This window comes from Cajanus cajan, chromosome 4 (assembly GCF_000230855.2).
Source record: "Cajanus cajan strain Asha chromosome 4, NIPB_CcT2T_4, whole genome shotgun sequence".
Classification (NCBI taxonomy): domain Eukaryota; kingdom Viridiplantae; phylum Streptophyta; class Magnoliopsida; order Fabales; family Fabaceae; genus Cajanus; species Cajanus cajan.
The window spans coordinates 45,648,032-45,666,254 of NC_138520.1; the positions used below are offsets into that span (position 1 = coordinate 45,648,032).

At 39.0% G+C, this 18,223-nt stretch overlaps 2 protein-coding genes across 3 annotated transcripts; one reads left to right on the forward strand and one right to left on the reverse strand.

Moving 5' to 3' along the window:
* Positions 1-267: 267 nt before the first annotated feature.
* Positions 268-17,178, reverse strand: EMB2766 (structural constituent of nuclear pore). Of its 2 annotated transcripts, XR_014433064.1 has the most exons (10): positions 15,678-17,178; positions 14,001-14,097; positions 13,369-13,447; positions 7,325-7,447; positions 7,139-7,216; positions 5,878-5,981; positions 4,633-4,720; positions 1,262-1,360; positions 881-1,044; positions 268-646 (listed from the first exon to the last, which is right to left on the reverse strand). XR_014433064.1 is itself a non-coding variant. In XM_020349613.3 (9 exons), exons 1-9 carry the CDS (start codon positions 17,029-17,031, stop codon positions 548-550), a joined length of 2,121 nt encoding a protein of 706 aa, XP_020205202.1. In that variant the 5' UTR covers positions 17,032-17,176; the 3' UTR covers positions 268-547. The 2 variants fall into 2 exon arrangements, 1 of the variants encoding a protein (XP_020205202.1); XM_020349613.3 differs by lacking the exon at positions 881-1,044 and having other exon boundaries at positions 15,678-17,176.
* On the forward strand, positions 11,159-13,232 carry LOC109790459 (retrovirus-related Pol polyprotein from transposon RE2). Its single transcript, XM_020349614.3, has one exon. The coding sequence runs from the start codon at positions 11,170-11,172 to the stop codon at positions 12,646-12,648; it is 1,479 nt and encodes a 492-aa protein (XP_020205203.2). The 5' UTR covers positions 11,159-11,169; the 3' UTR covers positions 12,649-13,232.
* Positions 17,179-18,223: the final 1,045 nt, after the last annotated feature.

An 18,223-nucleotide genomic window follows, 5' to 3' on the forward strand; every position in this document is an offset into this window, starting at 1 on the left:
GGACAAATACTTCAATACCAAGTGTTATTTTAGTTCCATAATTCTAATTTCATAGCGATAACTTAAAGGACTTAATTACAAATCTCATTTTCATAGTGGAAAGTCTTTTTTAATTTAAAATTAGTATTTACTTCTTTACTGTTAAGGATTCTCAATATTTCAAAATGACAGGTTTTTAACTTGAATTGAAAAGTATAAAAGTCATTGTGGATTTAAGATCTGCAACTTTTTTAGAACAGCATGAATCTAAATTCTCAACCATTAATATTTTCACTTCAAAAAAATATTAATAAAAATGTAATTATAGAAAAGCGTACGGTGAAAGATGAAATTTCACCCCCTGCAGTTATTTTTTCAAGGGGGTCCCTATCCGAAGCAATATTGAGAAAATCAATAGAAAACTCGACAGTAACCATTCTGAAACGCTTCATCCCGAATCTTAGGTAAAAAAAAAAAAATACAAAATAGCCTTTTCATACAAAAGAAAATCTACTCGGTGCAGCATCACTTTTTAAGAGATTGATATACTACTGTACAATTTGAAATATCAGAACATCCAGAATCCTGGACCCGTCATCTCACGATCTGAAGCAGATGCAGAACCTGGGTTAGCTAGCTTCTGAATGCGGGAAGAAAATTCTTCAGCCTAAAATGAATTCATCAAAAGTCAGAATTTGCACAAGAATGCACATAATAAATTGAATAAAGTATGCACTATGCTGACCTTAAAATATTAAACCTATATCCAACACTTCAGGAACTAATTTCCTCTGGACGACTATTCCCAATAAAAAGGCAAACCCGGTCTTTAATAATTAAGGAAGTAAATAATGAAGAAATCCTACAATTCATATCCCTGAATAATAATTAGTATCCTCACCCCTCCCATTTCATGGGAAAAATCTCTCGCACTGAGAAACGTCACCATTTCCATCAAAATTCCAGGAATCCAGGAGACTAGGAAACTGTAGTTACTGAAAGAAATGTATGATCCGCATTCTAAAACAACTTCAAGGTGCCTTGATAATTGATGGTTCCATATTTCTACTTGCATGAGGGAACAGGTTCAGACAAGGCAAAAGCATCTTTAATTGGCTAATTGCATAATTAGAAATATTAAAGTAGTTAAAATACACCTTGATAGAAATAAAAAAACTAGACCTTGAAGCAAGTTAATCTTGATTCAATTTCAATGAAACAAGCACAAGATAGCTAGAAATTTCTAATATACGAAATAAATAGCAAAATGAAAAATACAAACCTTTTCATCAATCCACATCAGAGAAGTTAGTTGATTATTTAAAATTCGAACCACTGCATCTAATGGAGTCATTCCATCAAGAGTATCAAGTTCTCCACCCTGAACAAAACACCATTGTAAGCAAAATTTCTTGCTCTTTTATTGTAATAAAACCTGCCTATGCAGTGTTTTTTGGGCACTACATAGCCGGTCCTAAGCCCGGAGAAAAGGTGAAGGTTGTGTTAGGCTATTCGACAAGCCAGCGTAAAAAACCCCAGTCGAATCTCTATGATATGGATCAACGATGTTATTTGGATAATGCTAGGTCGTTGCCCGGAAGCAACGCGCTGTATGGCTCGAGTACAGTGTCAAATGTGCAAGGGCCGCTGCATCGCCGCCCGGATGCAGTGTTAAATAGGCAAGGGTTCCCGCATACTAGTGAACGGGTGCGGGTAAAGAAGCTAGTTCACGAGACCAAGATTCGAATAGGAACATGGAACGTAGGCACACTTACCGGTAAGGCTATGGAAATAGTAGACACGATGATTAGGAGAAGGATCAACTTTATGTGCCTACAAGAAACCAAATGGATAGGGGAAAAGGCAAAGGAATTGGATTCTTCGGGTTTTAAGCTCTGGTACACCGGGAAGGTAAGAGCGAGGAATGGGGTTGGCATCATAGTGGACAAGGAGTGGAGGAAGGACGTGGTGGAGGTGAAGAGAGTCGGAGATAGGATCTTAGCCCTTAAGCTAGTCGCTCGGAAGGATACCATCAATGTCATTAGCGTGTATGCGCCTCAAATTGGGTCGGAGGAGCACCACAAGGTGCAATTTTGGGAGGATTTAGAAGGGGTTATCCAAGGAATACCTATGGGAGAGAAGATTTTCTTAGGGGGGGATCTTAACGGACATGTCGGGGGCGATTCTAGGGGATACGAAGGTTTCCATGGAGGACATGGCTTAGGAGTAGCAAATAGAGAAGGCAAAACCATACTAGATTTCTCCTTGGCTTTCGATCTTACAATAGTCAATACGTGCTTTAAAAAGCGGGAGGAACACCTCATCACGTACAAGAGCGGGATGGTATGCTCTCAGATCGATTTCTTTCTTGTAAGGAAATCAGACAGGAAATTTTGCATGGATTGCAAAGTCATTCCTGGCGAGAGCCTGACTACCCAGCATCGAGTGTTGGTCATGGATGTTAGTGTTAAGAGAAGGATGGAAAGAAAAGGCCAGGACAAGGTGCCGAGAATCAGGTGGTGGAAATTAAAGGGGGATGATCAAGGACGCTTCCTACGAAAGGCCTTAGAGGAAGGAGGCTGGGATAAGCAGGGCAATGCAAATGAAATGTGGGAGGGTATGGCCAAAGTGATCAGGAGGATTGCAAAGGAGACCCTGGGGGAATCGAAAGGGTTTGGACCCAGGGGCAAGGAATCATGGTGGTGGGAGGCAAATGTCCAAGAGAAAGTTAAAGTGAAAAGGACTTGCTACAAAATTTGGTCCACAGGTAGGAACGCAGAGAGTTGGGAAAATTATAAGGCGGCTAAGCGTGAGGCTAAGAAAGCGGTAAGCGAGGCAAGGGCTAGAGCATATGATGGATTATACACTTCGTTAGGCACAAAGGAAGGGGAACAGAACATCTATAGGCTTGCTAAAAGTAGGGATAGGAGGACAAGAGACCTAGAACAGGTGAAGTGCATTAAGGATGGAGAGGGAAGAGTACTGGTGTCGGATATGGATATCAAGGAAAGATGGAGGAGTTACTTTCACTCGCTTTTTAATGAGAGTCAGGACCGTTTGCAATCTTATAGGGTAGACCGCCGGGAAGAGGGCCTAAACTATACCTACTGCCGTCGAATTAGAGAGGTTGAGGTAAGGGAGGCGTTGAAAAGGTTGGAAAATGGGAAGGCTGTGGGACCGGATACTATCCCGATCGAGGTTTGGAAAACCTTAGGAGCGAAGGGCATAAGTTGGCTCACCAAGTTGTTTAATGAGATCATGAGATCAAACAAGATGCCGGAAGAATGGCGTAGGAGTACCTTAATCCCTATTTATAAGAACAAGGGGAATATTCAAGATTGTGCAAACTATAGAGGGATTAAGCTTATGAGCCATACTATGAAACTTTGGGAGAGGGTGATTGAGCGAAGGTTAAGACAAGAGACACAAGTTACGGAGAACCAATTTGGTTTTATGCCAGGGAGATCGACTATGGAGGCAATATATTTACTACGACGATTGATGGAGCAATATCGGACACAACAAAAGGATTTACACATGGTGTTCGTAGACCTGGAGAAGGCCTATGATAGAGTACCTCGACAAGTATTGTGGGAGGCACTAGAGAAGAAAGGGGTGCGTATTGCTTATATCAGGGCGATTAAAGACATGTATGAAGGGGCCAAGACTAGCGTGATAACACAGAGTGGGGTGTCTGAGGATTTTCCTATTACCATAGGACTTCATCAGGGGTCTACTTTAAGTCCTTACCTTTTTACACTGGTTATGGACGCGCTTACTGAGCATGTCCAAGAGCCAGTGCCCCGATGCATGCTTTTTGCCGATGATATTGTTCTTACGGGAGACTCTAGGGAAGAGATAAATGAGAAGATCGAAAGATGGAGACAAGCCCTGGAAGAACATGGCTTGCGGATAAGCCGAAGTAAGACGGAATATATGGAGTGTAAGTTTAGCATGCGGAACACAAGGGCAACTCAGGAGGTGAAGATTGGAGAGCAAGCAATAACAAAAGTCCCAAGGTTTAAGTATTTGGGATCTATTGTTCAGCAAGATGCAGAGTTGGAAGGCGATGTGCATCATAGGATCCAAGCGGGTTGGATGAAATGGAGGAGGGCGTCCGGGGTGCTATGTGATAAAAAGGTGCCTCTTAAGCTTAAAGGAAAGTTCTACCGTACTGCTGTTAGGCCGGCTATATTATATGGGACCGAGTGTTGGGCCGCAAAGGGGAAACACGAGAATAAACTTCATGTAGCCGAGATGAGGATGTTACGGTGGATGTGCGGACACACGATAAAAGATCGGATTAGAAATGAATGCATCCGAGAAAGTGTGGGGGTTGCACTTATTGTGGAGAAGTTGGTTGAGTCCCGTCTTAGATGGTTTGGGCATGTGTGGAGGAGACCGGCTGACGCACCGGTGAGGAGGGTCGATGAGATGGAGGCTACTGTTGGAGCTAGAAGGAGAGGAAGGCCTCGGAAAACTATAGGGGAAACAGTGCTAAAGGACATGGAGATCAATGCCTTATCAAGAGAGATGATTTATGATAGATCCCTATGGCGTCGTTTGATCCATATAGCCGACCCCACCTAGTGGGATAAAGGCTTGGTTGTTGTTGTTGTTGTTTATTGTAATAGAAGAGCTAACAACCAGTACCTGGTTTGAATTAAGGGATTGGATAATTGATTTGATTTGTTCTGTCATCTGCTCAAGTTCCCTTTCAATCAATTCAGATTGCTCATACCTGCAAATGAAGTTATTTGAAAAAAAGAAATGACAAAGCATCAGCATGAAGTTAAAGTAGAAAAGGAGTTGAAACAAAACCCTAGATCTGATTATTTTCATAAACTTGTAAAGTGGAAAACTTAAATTTATATGTAAAATCTTTATTTTTAGAGTATACAGTTAACGGTGACACAAATCTCTCCCTATTGTCAGGGAAACCCTCCAACCTCACTGAATCTACCAATAAAATTCCATCAATCAATCCCAAGTCACAATTGTCATGAGGAAAAGGCTGACTAAGTGAGCCAATCCTAGTTGGCAAAAACAATACAAGGTTTAATTTTAGCATGCAAGAAATGTTGAAATTAATCTACAAACTACTTAAATACTCTGAATTTAATTTTAGTATTGTTAAGGTGACTAAACCTTGAAATTATCCAAATAAAATTTTACAAAATACAATGTTAGTGTCTGATTGGGAAATGCAGATTGAATTCTGCAATTCCACCAGGGGCACTCCCTAAATAACACTGTAAGTATCATGAAGAATCTGTTCTAAATCCTTAATTCCTTATTATGTAGTAATTTATATTTCAGAAAACACCATGAAAGACCAATTTGTATTCGGTAATCAGTAGCACAAAAACAGTTGAAAGCTATCAATATATAAATGCAACTTGAATCAATTAACAGTCAGTAAAACAACAAAACCTGCCAAGTTAGTGATATATACTAACTATTATGAAGTGATTTTGATAATCAGACCATTAAATTAAAATTTATCATGTTGATCTTGCATGTCAAATTTCATAAAACTTAAAACTACAAAGCACATATGATCAAGCAGTTGATATTTTCATTCAATTGAAAATCATAGTAGACAGAAACTTATGAAAGTTTGTTGGAGTAGCAAGATGATGGGTCGTTATCATACATACTTGGTAGTTTTGCAGACACAGTTCATGTCTAGGGAGACGAGAGTAATATGATAATAAAGTAAAATATCATTCAACTGTCACAAAGGTCAAAATCACTTCACACTACACAAACCAGATTGAATTCAATATGGCAAAGATTGGGTTACAAACTTAAAAATATAAAATATATCAAATCAAACCATCAGTGAACCCATTCAGACAATAATCAGTCAAAAAGATATGATGATTCAAAACTTACATCGCATCTCTTGTAGATGCAGCTTCATCATCAAGAAGTAATCCACGCTCATCCTTGTAAATTCGTTCAGCTTCTTCCTCCATACTCTGTAATGCCTTATCAACCTAATACAGGGGTGACAATAAATAGCCTCTATCACAAGATGAAACTCATTTAACAAATGTTTTGTGAACTGGTTAATGCGTACATAATTGTGAAGATTTTGATGGTGAACATAAATTTTATATCTGATACTGGAAGGCCAAATTTTGATAGCCCATCATAAGAAAAGTTAAATGACATGATTATAATCAAATACCTTCATTAGATATTAAAATATAACCATAGTTGTCAAAATTGTGATTCAGATTGTCTAAATTTTCTGATTTTGGGTGTTGCTTCTGATTATTGGGTGTCCGGAAAATGCCATCCAGTGTTCATGCTGGTCCTAGTGCTTCTACTAGTTCTGGCAGTGCAAGTGTTATAGAAGAACATGTATATTATAACTAAATGTTGCAATTGTGATTTTATTCATTTTATGCCTTAAATAGAATTCTACATAACAGGTGTGGGATATTCCGTCCTAGTGTTATGATCTCACATTTAATGTTTCTTTCTCTCCTGTCTGATCCCAGCATAGGATCTACAATTTTGACAACCTTGTATAGAACTAACAAAATTTCTGAATCTTTCAATTTCAATTTTGAGTCACGTCCCTTAGGATTTTTTTTCTCTTTTCATTTCTAATCATAAATTAATGATATTGTTTCACTAGCAAACTGCCCGGGTTTTATTTAATTTGTGAGTAGCGGTGCAATTGAATTTAGCAACCGCTGCCAGCTTGTTGAGTCTGTAAAAACCTGAATTTATAACGTGATAAATTTTAGTTGCTTAATTTTCCAATGGTAACCATAAGGTTTAAAAAAGAATGTTTGCACTAGACACATGCCAACATAAAGGAACATGCTGTATGTGTTACATTTAGACTGAATTTAGGAAAAACACCATTTTTTTAAAAACGCTCAGTAAAATTCTGATTAAAAGTTGTTTTGAACACAAATAAGCTAAGGACAAGCATGATGTAAAGTGGACACTAATGGAATAGTATGTTACCATCAAAACAAAGTAGAGGTTATAGTTAGATCACAAGACACAAAACACTATAGAATACAAGCACAATATTATACGAACCTACCATAACAAAAAGAAATTATTTCCAAATAAATACATGAAGAAGAAGCTTGGATTAAAGTATTAAGAAATAAACTGATTTTCAAAATACCTCCTGTTGATGAGTCTCTATCAACTCCAATTGCCTCTCCAAATTTGATTGTGTCTCAACAACTTTTGCCACTTCAATCTAAAATTATAACATTGTTATAATAAGCTACAGAGTAAGAATTGCCAAAATTTAAGCCATTGCATGAAGAAAATAATTAAAAATGATTATCAATAGATGTAGAGAAACCTCAAGCCTCAATAAAACATCTCGATTGTGCAAAATCCTGCGATCCCATTCAGCTATTGCATTTGCTTGTTTTCTAAATTTTCCAGTTCGCTCTTGCAGCTCAGCATTCCACTCCTTGATAATCTACATAAGGTTATATGATTAGGATGGGGGTAGAGAGAAATAGAGGAATCAAGAATGTCTAATTCTAACATGGTAAATATTGTCAGTGTCAGAAATATCTGTTAGAATAGCTTATTAGAGTAGCCTTTGTATTCTGTTATTTCTTCTTTTGATATATGTCTGATGTGTGTCTTAGACTCCTAGGGTTTTACATACTTTATGTACTCAATGTTATATAAATAATGAAAAAGGAAAGAAGTGTGTAACACACACACTATTTTTCTCAAACCCTAATATTCAAGTTGGTATCAGAGCGGGTCCGATCCCGCTCTGTCGTTCGTCCGCCGCCGCTGTCCGCCGCCGATGTTCGCCGGCGTCCCCCGCCGTCGGCCACCGTCCGCCGCCACCTCCGGCTACCAAATTCTTCGGCGAACTTAGGGTTTTGTGCGCCTCGTTGAGCGCAACCCAACCCTGCTGGTTTCGAGCTCATCCAAGCCTCCACGCGCTCCCACGCGCCGCCCCAAGTGTCTGTCCGTCAAGCGCGTGTGTCTCACGCGCCGCCTCCTGGTCGCCAGAAGTCCGCCACGCCGCCACCGTTGTGCTCGCCTGAGCCTTCTGGGTCTGTTTCAGACCTCAGTTTAGTGTTCCAATTGGTCGTTTGGGTCTTGGTCACTGTTCATCTTCTCTTTGAGTTGCGGTTACTGTTCATCTTCTCCAGTTGTTCCTACTTCTTCGTATGGAATCTCCAGGTCAGGTTGAAGCTTCTGCAATGGTTTCTAGTCAAGGGAGAAACGTTCGTCCTCAATGCTCATACTGCAAGAGGATAGGTCATATCCAAGAGAATTGTTATTCTCTTCATGGTTTTCCAAATCTGTCCAAGTCTAAGAAATTGAGAAAAACTGATAGAATGGTCCCTAAAGATGACTATCAGAAATTTCTTCAATGGAAATCTATGAATCAAGCTCAATCTTTCTCTACCACTACTGTTTCTACAGCTTGTATTTCTCATTCAACTGCAAATCAAAGTCCATGGATCATTGATTCAGGAGCCTCTGATCACATGACTGGTAATAGGTCTATGTTTTCTACCATGTCTCCACTTAAATCCCCTCAACTAATTACCTTAGCAGATGGATCCAAAATTGCTCCCAAAGGAATTGGTCAAGTCTCTCTGTCTCCCTCATTAAATTTAAACTCTGTGTTATTTGTCCCATAGTAGTCAATCCCGGATAGCGGCGCGGAGCGGCCGACCCTAAAACTGGGATAGCGGGATGACGCGGAGCGGGATAACCGCTATTTAAATATTAATTTATATATATTAAATAATTAATAATATATATATAAAAGCTAAAAAAACAAAAATAATTAATAATATATATATATATAGAATCAGAAATTAAAAAGAATATGCTGCTGAAATAGAAATAGAATTTTCTGAAATTAAAAATAAAATTTTCTGAATTAAATTTAATCAGAAATTAAAAATAAAATTTGCTGAATTAAATTTAATCAGAAATTAAAAATAAAATTTTCTGAATTAAATTTAATCAGAAATTAAAAATAAATTTTTCTGAATTAAATTTAATTAGAAATTAAAAATTAAATTTGCTGAATTAAATTTAATCAGAATTTAAAAATAAAATTTGTTGAATTAAATTTAATCAGAATTTAAAAATAAATTTTGTTCAATTAAATTAAATCAGAAATTAAAAAAAATCAGTTGAAATAATTTAATAAATAATTAAAAAAAAATATGTTGCATGTTGCATAAAAGGCATCCTCGAAGGAGAATAGAAGGAGAATAGAAGACAAACGCGCGTCGGAGCTTTCGGCCACGTCGGAGCTGCGTCGGACCTGGAGGCGCGTCGGAGTCCGAGGTGCGTCAGAGCTGGAGGCGCGTTGACGATGGAGGTGCGTCGGAGCCGGAGTTCGTCGGAGCTACACGCTGCACGCACGATAGCCAGAGAAGAAGAAAGGGAGAGACGAAAGGAGGGGTTTGGTTTGGATGAGTCTGAAATCGCGAGAGGGAAAGGGAGGATTAGGGCAAAAAAACCCCATTGAAAAGACCGACTTACCCTTAATGAAGGGTAAGTCTGAAATCGCGCCGCGATTCCGCGATTTGGGCCGCTCCGCTCCGCCTCCGACGCGGCCGCTCCAGCCGCTACACAAATCCGCTCCGCTCCAGCAGCCAGATTGCGGGGTGAGGCCGCTCCGCTCCGGAGCGCCGCGATAGCGGCCGCTCCGGCCGCTATTGACTACTATGATTTGTCCCTAATTGTTCTTTCAACTTAATCTCTTTAAGTCAGTTAACCAAGTCTTTAAATTGTTCGGTAACCTTTAATGCTGAATCTTTTGTTATTCAGGAACGTGGTACGGGTCGGAAGATTGGTGAAGGACATGAATCTAGTGGTCTCTATTATTTTGAAACACAACCTCTTGTGTCTTGTGTTGCTACTTTGTCACCCAAGCTCCTGCATGACCGTTTGGGTCACCCAAGTCTATCCAAGCTGAAACTTTTGGTTCCTAATCTTAAAAATTTAGAAGAGTTAGGTTGTGAATCATGTCAATTAGGCAAACATGTTAGATCATCTTTTCCCAAGCGAACCGATAAAAGATGTAACTCAATTTTCACTACCATTCATTCTGATATTTGGGGTCCAAGTCGTGTAACATCTTTTGGTTTCAGATATTTCATAACATTTATTGATGAATTTTCTCGATGTACTTGGGTATATCTAATGAAAGATCGTTCTGAACTGTTGTCTATTTTCATGTCTTTCTTCAATGAGATCAAAAACCAATTTGGGAGAACAATTAAAATCTTTATAAGTGACAATGCTAAAGAATATTTCTCCTCTGAATTGTCTTCTTTCCTATCCTCACAGGATATCTTACATCAGTCTACATGTCCACATACACCCCAGCAAAATGGAATAGCAGAAAGGAAAAATAAGCACCTTGTGGAGACTGCACGCACCCTAATGCTCAATGCAAATGTTCCGGTACATCATTGGGGTGAAGCAATCCTCACTTCTTGTTTTTTAATAAACAGAATGCCTTCTTCTTCCCTTGAAAATAAAATCCCTTACTCCATTATCTATCCTAAAGAACCCTTGTTTCATGTCTCACCTCGGGTCTCTGGGTGTACTTGTTTTGTCCATAATGTCTCTCCTGGTTTGGATAAACTATCTGCTAGAGCCATTAAGTGTGTTTTCTTAGGCTATTCCCGTCTTCAGAAAGGGTATAAGTGTTACTCTCCAGAGACCAGAAAATACTATATGTCTGCAGATGTCACCTTCTTTGAACAAACTCCATTTTTCTCACGCACCACTCATGATTCTCTTTCAGTACAACAGGTGCTACCAGTTTGTTCTCATGTTCCCATTCCACCTCAAGTTTCACTTCATAACCAAGAGGTTACTCAGTCTATTATTCCCGCAACTACTCCTATTCAAGCTACTCCACCTCCTCTTGTCACATATCAACGTCGAGCACGACAAATTGATCCAACATTACCTGAAGAGTCACCTGTTTCATGTCCTTCACCATCAGATGTCCCTGCTACGGATCCTAGTGAGGATAACTCAGGATGGCCCATTGCTCTTCGAAAAGGTATTCGGTCTACTCGAAACCCTCATCCTATTTATAATTTTCTGAGTTATCATCGCTTATCCCCCTTGTATTTCTCCTTTGTCTCTTCTATATCTCCTCTTACCATTCCTAGACAAGCCATGATTGATGAAATGCAAGCTCTTGAGCATAGTGGTACATGGGAGCTAGTTCCACTTCCTCCTGGGAAACAACCAGTTGGATGCAGATGGGTCTATGCTATTAAGGTTGGCCCTGATGGTACAGTTGATCGACTCAAAGCCCGATTGGTGGCAAAGGGATATACTCAGGTTTACGGCCTCGACTATAGTGACACTTTCTCTCCTGTGGCCAAGCTTCCTACTGTTCGTCTCTTTCTGGCTATGGCAGCTATTCGTCATTGGCCTCTCCACCAATTAGACATTAAAAATGCCTTCCTTCATGGTGAGTTGGAGGAGGAAATTTACATGGAGCAACCTCCTGGATTTGTTGCTCAGGGGGAGTCTGGTTTAGTTTGTAAATTGCGAAGATCTCTTTATGGCCTCAAACAATCTCCTCGAGCTTGGTTTGGAAAATTTAGTCATGTTGTACAAGACTTTGGGCTTAAAAGAAGTGAAGCAGACCACTCAGTTTTCTACTGTCATACTTCACCTGGGAGATGTGTTTATTTGATTGTTTATGTCGATGACATAGTGATTACAGGAAACGATGTATCTACAATCTCTCAATTGAAGAAACATTTGTTTAACCATTTTCAGACCAAAGATTTGGGACCTCTAAAATATTTTCTTGGTATCGAGGTTGCCCAATCAAAGGAAGGCATTGTGATCTCTCAAAGGAAGTATGCTTTGGACATTTTAGAGGAAACAGGCATGACTGATTGCAGACCCATTGATAGTCCTATGGATCCTAACCAAAAACTAATGACTAATCAAGGTGAACCGTTTGCAGATCTAGAAAGGTATAGGAGATTGGTTGGAAAACTCATTTACCTTACAATTACAAGACCTGGTCTCTCTTTTGCAATGGGGATTGTTAGTCAGTTTATGCAGGCTCCTCATATCGATCATTGGAATGCTGTTTTGCGTATTCTTAGATATATCAAAAAGGCTCCAGGACAAGGATTACTGTATGAGGATAAAGGAGACAGTAGGATTTCTGGATACTGTGATGCTGATTGGGCAGGATGTCCCATAGACCGACGTTCCACTACTGGTTACTGTGTATTCCTAGGTGGAAATCTCATATCTTGGAAGAGTAAAAAGCAAAATGTTGTTGCCCGATCTAGTGTTGAGGCTGAATATCGTGCTATGGCCTTAATTACTTGTGAGCTTATGTGGATTAAGCAACTTCTTCAAGAGTTAAATTTTTGTGAAGGCCATCCAATGAAATTGTATTGTGATAATCAGGCTGCGCTCCACATTGCTTCCAATCCAGTATTTCATGAGAGAACCAAACATATAGAAGTTGACTGTCATTTTGTTAGAGAAAAGTTGCTGTCTAAGGAAATTGTCACTGAATTTGTCACATCCAATGAACAACTTGCAGATGTTATGACTAAGTCATTGAGGGGGCCTCGCATTCAGTTTTTATGTTCCAAGCTTGGTGCATACAATCTATATGCTCCAGCTTGAGGGGGAGTGTTAGAATAGCTTATTAGAGTAGCCTTTGTATTCTGTTATTTCTTCTTTTGATATATGTCTGATGTGTGTCTTAGACTCCTAGGGTTTTACATACTTTATGTACTCAATGTTATATAAATAATGAAAAAGGAAAGATGTGTGTAACACACACACTATTTTTCTCAAACCCTAATATTCAAGTATATCCAATGTCTTATCCTCCATGTTAATCCTTATCATAAAAGTGAACTACACAGGAACTAGAAATCATGTTTTTAAGGGGTGCATGCTGTAAAGCATGTTTGGTTTAGCTTAATTTTTAGAAAAACAAAAAAATGATCTATCCCTAAAGCTTTCTCAGTATAACATTCTGATGACATGCTATTTTGAACCCAATAATATAATTCAACACTTGAGTAACGAATTTAAACATACAATTTTTAAATCACATTGAGCACTGTAATAGAAATAATGTGAAGTTAACATAAGTCCATATCATCTTTGCATTATTACCAAGTCCATTCTAAATATTCCAGTCCCAGTATTCAGCACTAGGTAGTAGAAGCAGTCTTTTCCTTAGTATAATTCAATGAAGGGCAGCTCAAGTCTTAACCAAGCAAATGAAATCAAATTTTCTAAGCCAGATGCACTTGCCAATAATAGTCATAATTAACTTAATAAATAAAATATGATGTAGGGAACATTTAAAAGAATAGGGAACGCGTCGAGTACCTCCTCCACAGTCTTTCCTGTGATTTCAGATGGCAATTTTGGTGCAGCAGCAACTGTAGTGCTGACACTTGAAGTAGTTCTACAGGACAGGCAGAAAAGAACATATCAAAAACACCTTCTCATGATTTATTAATGACTCCTTGTGAATTCACAACTTAAAACATAGATAGAAATAATATAAATTGCAGAAGTCAATATGATTTAACAAAGCAGGAAACTAGATAAATTGCAATTGCAAAGAGAAACAAGTCAGATCAGTCCTATAAGTAGCATACTAACAATCTAACAATCAATTGAAAGGTGCAACTTGGGGGCAACAAAGTACACATGACAGTGTAATACTACTCCTAAAACTTAAAACTCTGGGAGAAGAAACAAATAGGGGAAAATTCAGTATGCAAATAAGTGTTCTGTTTTTATATATATATAAAAGTAAAATGTGTATATGTTTTAGAATGAAATTATCCGTAATGCAATATGAATATAACATAATTGTAGATGCATAAACTTGCAACAGAAAATCAAGAATGAGACAGAACATGGAGGTGAACACATAAAGAATAAAGAAATATTTTAACTACATTTACTAAACGGAAATAATTTAATTAGGACCATGTGAAATGTATGCATACCCACTAGTGGAAGCCACAACAACAGCAGTTGATGTCTGAGTAGCACCAGTACTGGAACTCAAAATTGCTGGAGCAGTAGAGGATGACGTGCTCACCCCTGCCATCAGGTTTGAAAATATTTTGAACATTTTATCAAACAAAAAAAATTACTAGAGAGAAAAGATAAAAGTTTGCAAGGAGGAGGAAAAGTAATTTACAAAGATAAAAGTACAAGGACCAGCATCAGGAGATTCTGCATGTTTTAGATACTGTACCTTTGATTACTAATCAACTTACGAAGTCTAAATAAAATATATTTGGCATCTTAAAGACATTAAAATCTAGCTTCAACTTTAAAAGTTTAAAGTTGATTAATTTGTAGACATGGTAAACAAGAATGGTTAGACAATTTTCTATCCCTATATATGATATTAATAATTGATATAAAACAGCTGCGTCATGCAAGTTGATTAAATCATGTGTTGTGTCCCTACTAAAAGCCCAATGAGATTTTTATTCCATGCTTTAGGGTGTGTGACAAGAGAAAAATAGAGAATTCATTACTGAAACCGTTCTTAGCAGTTTTAACTTTTTATAAAACAGTAAAATACAGAACAAAATACTACCCGAGCTGTGAATTCATGGAGCTCTCTCATCCTCTAGCTCAACAAATATTCCCACAGACAACATGTTAACCTGTTCTTGTTTGAATTCTCTAAAATCAGTAAAATATGGATCAATTTTCACCACATACTGTTTCCAACAAGCCAACAACTCACTGACTATATAGTGCTGTTCACAAAGCAATTGTAGTAATATAGTACCCAACCATACATAATACTACTACTCCAATCAATCAACCTAGATTAGTTTCTGCTTTCATTCTAAAACTGCTCTACAATATTATATGTAGGAAATTTTAGTTTAGCCTTTACCCTGAACCCTAGACACTGGAGAAAAATATGGTCCTTAAGTAGTGACATAAAAAGCCTATTAATAGCGGGAAAACAAGTTGAAATTAGCCCAAAGAAACAACATACCTCGTGAAATCTAGAGTCTTCTGGATTGAAAATATAAGGCAACAGTAAATACTATCATCAAACCTCTATTAAAAGAAGAAAAAAAAATCAAGAAAAAACAGCAGACTACAAACAAATGGACTTTGGTAGTTAACATCTTGCAATATACTTGGGGTTCAGGGATATAAAAACGACCATGTGAGATGCTGATGCCAACTAGTTTCACACTTTTTTATATTGACATTTAGATCGACCAATAAAGTTACTAGAAACTACCATAGGTACACAATCATAAGCACTCCCCCCCCCCCCCACCGCTTTTCCCCAGAGTTCATAACACCAGACAGATATAAAACCAGTGGAACTTACTGCAAGAATCAACAGAAATCCTACCAAAAAAAAAATAACTCTCAAGAAAGGAGAAGACAACTGAAAAACATTTGAAACTTATTTCAGGAGCATACCTAAGCACCTTTTTTTTACATTGAAAAGAAACCATCTACATTTTTGCAAACTTTATCCATGCATCAAACTGATTGAAAGCAAATACCATCATTAGATGTAAACCACCACAGAATCTCCCAACATAACAAGAAAAACAGGCCAGACACCTCAAAGACATAGCAGCAATCATGATTAACATGGATATTTCTAAAAAGATTGAAACGGTGTAACTCACCAAATGCAGAAGTAGTAACACTAGAAACTGCCGGCGTTGATGACTTATTCGCAAAGGCAAACCCAGTCCCAAAAGAAGCAGTGGACGACGTGCTTCCCACGCCAAATCCTGTAAAAGATGATCCTCCACTGGAAGAAGATGCAGCAGGAGCCGCGGAGGCACTCGCAGCAGCAGCAGCAGCAGAAGAAGCCGCGGAAGCACCAAAGGCAGGCACAGACGGCGACAAGGTCGTGCTCCCGGTGCCCACGGTTGAAGCAGTGGTGGTTGTCACCGTTGAGAACAGCGGCGCCGAAGACGTGGTGAACGAAAACGAACCCGGTGCCTTGGACGCCGGTGCGGTAGAAGCCGCGGAAGCAGCTGAAGAAGAAGCTGAAGCCGAACCCGAAGCTACATTGGGGAACCCAAAAGAGGGTTGAGAAGCAGAGGAAGCAGGGGTTCCGAAGGAGAATCCCGACGAGCTAGACGACGTCGTTGTAGTGGTTGGAGCAGATGGCTTTGCAAACGCTGAAAACGACGTCGTTGAGGCCGAGGACGAAGAAGCTCCAGTTGTGGCAAATGCACCTGAGAACAAAGGAGAGCTACTTGCACCTGAAGAAGCCGCCAACGCTGCAAACGGCGTCGTTGCAGCTGAGGATGATCCTCCTCCGAACAACGATGCGGCAGAAGAAGATGCCCCAAAAGCTGGCGTTGAGGCAGAGGGGGTACTACTACCTCCAAACGGCGTCGTTGCAGAAGCTGTTCCACCAAACGAAGAAGACGTCCCTCCGAACAGCGCCGACGCAGGGGACGCCCCACCAAACGGCGTCGTCGAAGTTGAAGTTGAAGACGCTGCACCAAACGGCGTCGTTGAAGCAGATGAGTTTCCACCAAACAGCGTTACTGATGCGGAGGACATTGCGCCAAACGGCCTCGTCGAAGCCGAGGGCGTTCCACTAAATAGAGTCCCTGAAGCTGAGGAGGTACCTCCAAACAGATTCGTTGAAACTGAAGACGTTCCACCGAATGGCGAGGATGAACCTGCTCCAAACGGCGTCGTCGCAGGGGAGGCTGCACCAAACGGCGTCGTTTCGGAGGAGGAAGCAGCGCCGAACAAGGGAGAGGCGGAAGTGGCAGCGGCGAAAATTGAAGGAGCGGTGGCGGACGCGGCGGAGGAGGAAGAAGAGGGAGCAAAGGAGAAATTTAACGGGGAGGGCGAAGAGGCCGCGGCGGAGGTAGGGTTTGTGGTGGTGGTGAAGAGGGAGGGGGAGGATGTGAATGAGAATGGGGAAGAAGAGGAGGAGGAAGAGGATGGGTTTGTGAAGGAAAAGGAAGGTGTGGAAGAAGAGGAAGAGGATCCGAAGGAGAAACCCGACATTGTTGCGCGCTCTCAGTCAGGAGTGTGTCTTTCGTTTTTCAAAAAGAGGGGTTTTCGATTTGTGTCTTTAGGTTTCGGGGTTTTGCTTTGCTTTACTTTACTACACTCATTTCAAACCACCATTTCTTTTCTTTTGCCAGTGTAATAACGCCTACCTCCACGCCTTAAGTTATATTTAGCCTATGTGTTGTTTGAATCCGGTTTAAAATTATGTTAAACAAAAAATACATATATTTTGGTGTAAAAAAAATAAAAACTTATGAATATAATTTTTTTTATTCTAATTCAGTTAATTCCTAAATACACTCAACTTTTTTCCCACAAGAGGTATTTATGCTTCAATGTGAGAGATATGATATTTAATTTTTTTTTTAATAAATATGATCTAGTAGTATTTCAAAATTGACAAATAATAATTCATTTGCAGAGTGTAATTTTTGTCGATAAAGTATTATTCTAAGTAGAGGTCAAGTTTACCATGTAGGAAAAATTATATAAGATTTTCTTTAATATTTGAGTTTTATAAATTTATTCTTGAAAAATTTAGAAAGAGAGTCTAGAGAGAATATTAGGATTACTCTCAATATTAGGATTATTCTCTTATAAGTTCAACCACTCTAGTTTACTTTTACTATATATATATACATATCCATCATTGTATGCATCATTTTTTAGTGATTTAAGAAATAATATTAAGATTTTTTCTTTCAAAGATTCTAGATCTCTCTTTAGAGAAAACCTTTCTTTATGAACTATTATCTAAGAATTCCTCCTAGTGACAAGTTTTTCACATTTTTGTTTATCTTCACTTGAAATAGTGGACTTTCATTCCTTTTCCTCCCATTCTTTTTCGATTCATTTTGAGTTTTAGAGTTTTATGAATAAAGATTGGGAACACATTTGAACTAATTGAAGAGAAACTACCACCATCTCCTCTAACTAATTTCGTAATTATTTACCAATTATATATTAATTTCTTGTTTAAGATTGAGATTTATTTGATACTAATGATCATTATTTTCTTTTTATTAGTTCAGGTTCTACAATGGGAACTATTCTTACCGGAGATCAGTCGTAGAGACGATCCACTAGGCAAGATTGGTGAGCCTCCTTCATTGGTATGCTTGTTGTTCCAAGGTGGGGGTGGTACCTGCAAAAGAGACTCTGATGCTAAAGTTAGTGTTTGTGGGTG

Excerpts from the sequence above, each read along its gene's own strand:
- EMB2766 (XM_020349613.3), bottom strand. The coding sequence starts at position 17,031 with ATGTCGGGTTTCTCCTTCGGATCCTCTTCCTCTTCTTCCACACCTTCC. Across the intron at positions 7,217-7,324 it reads ATGTTTTATTGAGGCTTGAG|ATTGAAGTGGCAAAAGTTGT; the intron begins GTTTCTCTACAT and ends TTATAATTTTAG. Across the intron at positions 4,721-5,877 it reads GCATCTACAAGAGATGCGAT|GTATGAGCAATCTGAATTGA; the intron begins GTAAGTTTTGAA and ends CTTCATTTGCAG.
- LOC109790459 (XM_020349614.3), top strand. The coding sequence starts at position 11,170 with ATGCAAGCTCTTGAGCATAGTGGTACATGGGAGCTAGTTCCACTTCCT.